General features: G+C 44.6%; 1 protein-coding gene across 1 annotated transcript in view; it reads left to right on the forward strand.

The window, feature by feature from the left end:
* The window catches only part of E2F2 (E2F transcription factor 2), a 51769-nt gene extending 46675 nt beyond the window's left edge, over window positions 1-5094 (forward strand). The window contains exons 6-7 of the mRNA XM_086957570.1: window positions 1452-1608; window positions 3932-5094. Of these exons, the coding sequence (XP_086813696.1) occupies window positions 1452-1608; window positions 3932-4236 (462 nt within the window). The 3' untranslated portion in view covers window positions 4237-5094. The remainder of the gene's footprint in view (window positions 1-1451; window positions 1609-3931) is intronic.
* The last annotated feature ends 906 nt before the right edge of the window (window positions 5095-6000 follow it).

Raw genomic sequence — 6000 nt, forward strand, 5'->3', positions numbered from 1 at the left:
AGCCAGAGCAGTCATCTTAGTTGCCCAGATTAGGCGAAGTGTATGGTATCCAGAACTCCTGGGCTTTAACATCTGGTTTCCGGTCAGGCTGCCCCTCTGTGAGGATCTGTTGTCACAACAGGGCAGAGTTATGCACCCAAGCCGTCACAATATCCATCTTCATGTGTGGAGACAGCTGACTACCTTTGCCCTTTCTTCCGACCGTCGTCTTCTTGGCAGCCTGGCATCCCTTTACAATAACTGGGACAAATTTGTGGCTTTGTGTATTACTCTCCACTTTGTTCTTCATACCAAGGAAAGGACAGTCTGCTCCTTGTGAGGTTCTATGGAACAACAAAAGACGAGGCTGTGCAAAAGAGAAGGACCTCCTGCTGAATGGTGTACTGCATTAATATCCGATACGCACTTGCTAGGAAGCATCCTCCAGAAGGACTATGCTCTTCTACCAGGCTAAAGCTGCTGCCACTGCATTGGCATGTTGAGTCCCTGTCCTGGACATTTGCCGGGTGGCCCTAAATAAATTCATGGAACACACTTGTCTGGACATAGTAGTTTGTTGAGAGGGGTATTTTGTCTGCTTTGTCCTACATGACTTTCTGGTTTGAGTCCATCCACAGACCCTCCTCTAGATGGATCCATGAATCCATGGCTAGAAGTGTATCAGAAGATCAAGTTTGTTACCTTCGGTAATTCTCTTTCTGGTAGAGAATCTATCTAGCTGCAGACTTCTCGTCAACTCTCCTGTCCTCCCATTCTATGATTGGACTATATCCAATAATAAGATGACCAGTTTTGGAATCTGCACACCGGTCACACATTTGCTTTTGGGGCTCTGTGGATGGGTACATGGACAGACTCGAAAGCAACTGACAGCAAGTCCATTAAGGTGGTAGCCTCATGGTGCCAGCTACCGGTGTGAAGAAGTGCTGCTGAACTAATTTCCTGATCTAGTTTAATGCTGTGGGAATATTCTAAAGGTGAGCAAATTGTGGCTATTAAGTCTATACCAGAAAAGTGCTACTGAAGGTAAGTAACTTCAGATAGACTTCTAGCAGAGGATTTCTCACTTGAATAGGTACAAGCTGTTGGGCTGTCAGTAAGAGGGTTGCTCTTTCCTGTTCACTTGGTACTATATTACATGCAGGATTCCCTTCAAAATGATTGTGTTTTTTTTTTTATTACACTTTAGTGTTCTAGCCTTTCTATTCTTACCCCTTGTCTGTCTCCTCCCCACCCCCCTCTAATAAAAAAAAGAAGAAAATAAACAGTGCCGGACAGAGTTGTTCACAAATTGAAAACCTGCAAAATACTGCCATGGGCCAGTCCAACGTACAAACCTATTATGTGAAAAATCATATTTATTTGTAATTTTGCTGTAGCCTGTCTCACTCTAGGGGTGCTATGTCTTCCCTTCTTTATTGTGAACTTCTAAATGTTCTGTCCTTCTGCAGGAAAACCTGCAGATCTACCTGAAGAGTTCCAACGGACCCATCGAGGTGTACCTCTGTCCGGAGCAGATAGCCGAGCAGAAGCCCAGCCCATCTAAGATCAGCAGGGTGGCCAGCACCATGCCCCAGGAAGGCTCTTCTGTCTGTCCACCACAAGAAGGTACATGGAGGAGATAGAAACTATTTATTAGAGGTGGCGGCGCAAGTATGCGGTGTATTTAAAAGATTTAGGTTTTCAGATTAATAGTACCATCTGCTTTGGAAATTGATGGGGACAGGAGTCCCTATTGAAAGATTCCTCAAGCACATGAATGATTGGCGCTGCTGTTGGGCTCTTGAAGGCACACTCAGATTTGGTGTCTGTGGCCGCAGCATTTTATGCATACTTATGGTTTCACAGCATGTGCCCATCAGATGCTTATGGAGATTGTAACAGTTTCTAGTTTGCGTGCAGCAAAAGTTAATAAAACTTGATGTGCTGTGGCACAGTGAATGGCCCATCTTAGAAGTTGACTAGTCATATTTAAGTAATCTATCAGTATTGTAAACAGTTGCTAAAGTGGAAATGGTTCCCAGTTAGTGGTAATGTGTTTACTTTTTTTTATATGTAAGGTAATGCTATAATACTGTCCCAAAATGTTCTGCACTATGACGCATACACTCCCTCTTCTTGCCCCATAATTTAGTCAACACTGCCCTGTAATTTGGTCCTCCCCTGTTGCATGCTTCCAAGCTTCCATGTTCTTTCCTAGGTCTTCCATACTGAAAATTGTAGGCCATTTTGTACTTGTGGATATTTTTCTGCATCTTGGGAGTTCGACACCAATCTCTTACCACCTCATAATACTGGTTTCTGCTTATTCACTTGGATTTTTGGACTCTTTTGTTTAAAAAAAAAAAAAAATTGGAAATGCCTGAATACGCTTTTATTTTTGGGATGGGATACTGGGGAGTAAGATTTATAAAATTGTCCAGTCTTTTCTGGGCACACCCATAACTTACACACCCCTACCTGGACCATTGCTCTTGTATTGGTGATGCTTCTCTTTTGCACTCACAGACTACTTATTTCTTCAAGATAATCTTTGCCGCCCTCTTTTTTTGGGGGAGCGAGGCGGGGGGGGGGGGGGGGGCGGCGGCAAGTGCCCTGCTATTGGCAGGTGGTGTGGTCATTCACTCGTTGACAAGTTAGAAATGGGTTAACGAACCGCATTGCAATTGTTTAATGTTGATTGACTAATGTGATCATTTGAAGACCGCTTTCCTACCATGAGATACTTAAACACTAGTTTTATCTTCCTACATCTGGTAATGCCCCATAGTCCAATGTTTTGCACGCTTAGGATGCAGTTTACATGGCAATGGTGTCCTCTGCTCTTTCTAAATGGAGGATTTGGTGCAATACATTGTTTCTCACCAAGCATGCGCCCAAAGTTAGAGCTAGATTCTGGATGACAGCCACCACCATCACAACCTTGTAAACCACTCCCTTTAAAAGCACCCTGGCAACGCTGTCATAAGGTATATTGCACAATAACAAGTTATGATCATTAGTAAAGTAGCCGAATCTAAAATAGATTGCATTACATTTCTTTATAAATGCCAGCCTGACCAGTCTTCCAGTAAAAGGTTCACCATGTGAATTTACAATTTTTTATTGTATAATTATCCATTTTGACATTAAACTACTGAATGCTTAATTATGAAAAATGTTCTTGATATCCATAACATGGGGGCCTATGCTACATAAAACCATAACCTGTTTTTAAGCCTTTTGGTGTTTGCCAGAGCAACAATCAGTAGGTCCTCTTGCACACTAGTTAGTGGGTCTGTGCAGTGGGTCCTTGCAATGACCGTTTTTGTTGTTGTTGCATTGTTGTCCAGTCTTAAAAAGCCCCTAAATAATATGCCTCCCTATTCAAACTGCAGCTGGCATGTCCCCACCCCAGTGGTGATATTCACTAGACATTGTTTGACCCTTGTGTTTAACTGCTTCAGTTGGTGACTTAGTGAGTTCCTCCTTAAGTTCATTGCTGCCTTATGTCATGTACACCTGCCCTGCTAATTGATGCTCCTAACAAACTGTGCTCTCCAGTTTCCCAGGTCCAGGCTTTAGTAGTTTATATAGTCTACGTTTTATCTTTACATATATTGGAGTTGTGTATTGAAGTGCCTTAATGGGATCTGTACCAGAATCATTATTTTCCATGCATTTAGGTGTTTCTCGCACCACTTAACAGATGAGAGCTGGACTACCTGTGCGCACAGTGCTAAAGCAGGCTGAAATGAGGGGGCACCAGCAGTCCCAACCTGTCTGCCCCTGGTGGCTTTTCTTTTTAGTGAAAATGGGTGTAGGCCTTGCGGCCAGTACACATGAGCTGAAACACTGATGGCCTATTGCATGCTTTCACTGGATACTGTGGTGCTCTTGGGTTAATTTCTGATGGCTGCACTAAGTCTGGTTTCCTTTTTCTCCCCCACAGAAGTTTGTGTGAAAACAGAGGTCTGTGTGAAGGCGGAGTTGTGCACGGACCTGCCGGTGTCTGTGAAAACGGAGTGTGCCTCCCCTCTGATGGATGTCGTTCAGGGCATGCTGGACTTACCACACCACTTGCTGCAACAAACTGAGGACCAGCTTCCTTCCACTTCCTTTGATGCAGACACTCCCTTTGTCAGTTTCTTGCCTCCTTTAGACCAAGACGATGACTACCTTTGGGGGCTCGAGGATGGGGAGGGTGTGACTGACCTTTTTGAGGCTTATGACTTGGGTGACCTGCTGAAGGATTAGACACCTGATTTTGGGGGGAGTCTTCTACTTCATTTTCTGATGGTGCTCATGTGGATCTCTGAAGAGGAGAGCAGACCGTCCAGGTCGTGAGATCTGAAATCATTCCAGACTACTCCTGTTCCGTAAGGAGATTTCCCATGGGGTGATTGCATCTCTTGTTTGTGATCTGGAACCTCTTCGATCAAGGAACAAAAATCCCTGAATGAACCGTGGGCAGCCTACATGAAGTCTGATGTATGTCCAAGGTTGCTGCATAGGTGTGATGAACTCTGTATAACTTCAGCCTTCACAGTATCCATTAGCTAACCCTACGTCAAACACAGATGAAGATGTCATCAAAGGAGCTATTGGGAAGATTTATGTTCACCCGGCGAGCCCATCTTGGCGCAGTTTCGATCTTGTTTGAAATCTGGCATGGTGATGGCTTTAGGAGGCTTGTATTCTTCGATAATCTGATCTGGGTCCTTGTAGCCTCAAACCTGCTGTAACATGCACCACTTTCTCATGCAGTCTTACTTGCGTTCTGCTGTTTGTGGTCCTTTTTCAAGGCTGTAGATGTTTGCTCTCCTCCTTGTGTACTAAAAAGCCAATAGGATTTAAGTTTCAAGGTGCTGCTTGAATGCCACGGCATAAAAAAGTGCTAGCTGTCGCTATTCCCCCACATTGCAGTTAAACTGCTTCTTGTGGGCTTGAACACTTGCAACCAGCCTGTAGGTCACCCTCCTTAATCCAGTTACTCTAGATTTATGATCCTCTTGCATCAATGAATGCACTTTGGAAATATTTCCTCAACGCTACACTGTCTTGCAATTGTTTCGGCTACAGAGCCAAACCTGTGAGTACACCTTCTTCCAAAGGTCTATGGTCTATGAACCCATCCGTTCGTAGGCCATAGACCTTTGGGTCTATGGCCCAAGGGGTGTCTGGTCAAAGCTCCACTGTCTGCCAGTATGAGGTTTTCTCAGTGGGCTTCAGGTCTGTACTGCCCATGCGTAACATTCTGTTTATCATTTGTAGCCCAAAGTGTAGTAGGGAGATGCAAGATATCTGTTATGGAACCAGGAGGACTAGTGTTCCTATTCAAGGTTCTCCACTTGACCAGGTCTTGAGGTCCTGAGATGATTACTTTACTTGCATATCAGCGCTTTCCTGAAGTTACCCAAACAGGTAGTGCTTCAACTAACCACAGTACTCTGGCTTAATATTTGATGTGCACAACTCTTTTTTTGGGGTGGGAGGTACCAGGGGGGGAGCAGTGTACTGCTCAGAGGAACCACTGAGCCTTTAATTTGGTCGATCTCCTTTAGCTTAAAGTCTACTTCGAGTTATGACTCTCTTCTCGCCCTCTCTGGTTGCACCCAGGTACTGTAGTAATGACATTTATAAAGTTCTTCATGTATTAAATGTATTTCAAATCATCCTGAGTTGACTGACGTGGACACTGGGAGGTGGAGTAATATGCCAGGAATCCCAAAGTGTGATCAAGTGGTGAAACTGGGATTAGAACCCAGGCCTCTTGGACCCAAAGCAGAATCTTTGCACTCACATCTACATTAAACAAATTGTTGTTGGGGCCAGGACCTCCAGCTAAGATCGGGGACTGTATTATTCGAAGTGCCCAGGTTCCGCAATGGGTGTTTGCGCCCGCTATGCACACCCCCTAGGGCACTTGGTATTACAGAAGGGGCTGCAGACGCTTGTGCAGCGCTTTCTGTAATACAGATGGCGCTGGCGCGCACATAGCACCAGCACTCTCACCAGAAG

Source organism: Lissotriton vulgaris, chromosome 2_1 (genome assembly GCF_964263255.1).
Source record: "Lissotriton vulgaris chromosome 2_1, aLisVul1.2, whole genome shotgun sequence".
NCBI lineage: Eukaryota > Metazoa > Chordata > Amphibia > Caudata > Salamandridae > Lissotriton > Lissotriton vulgaris.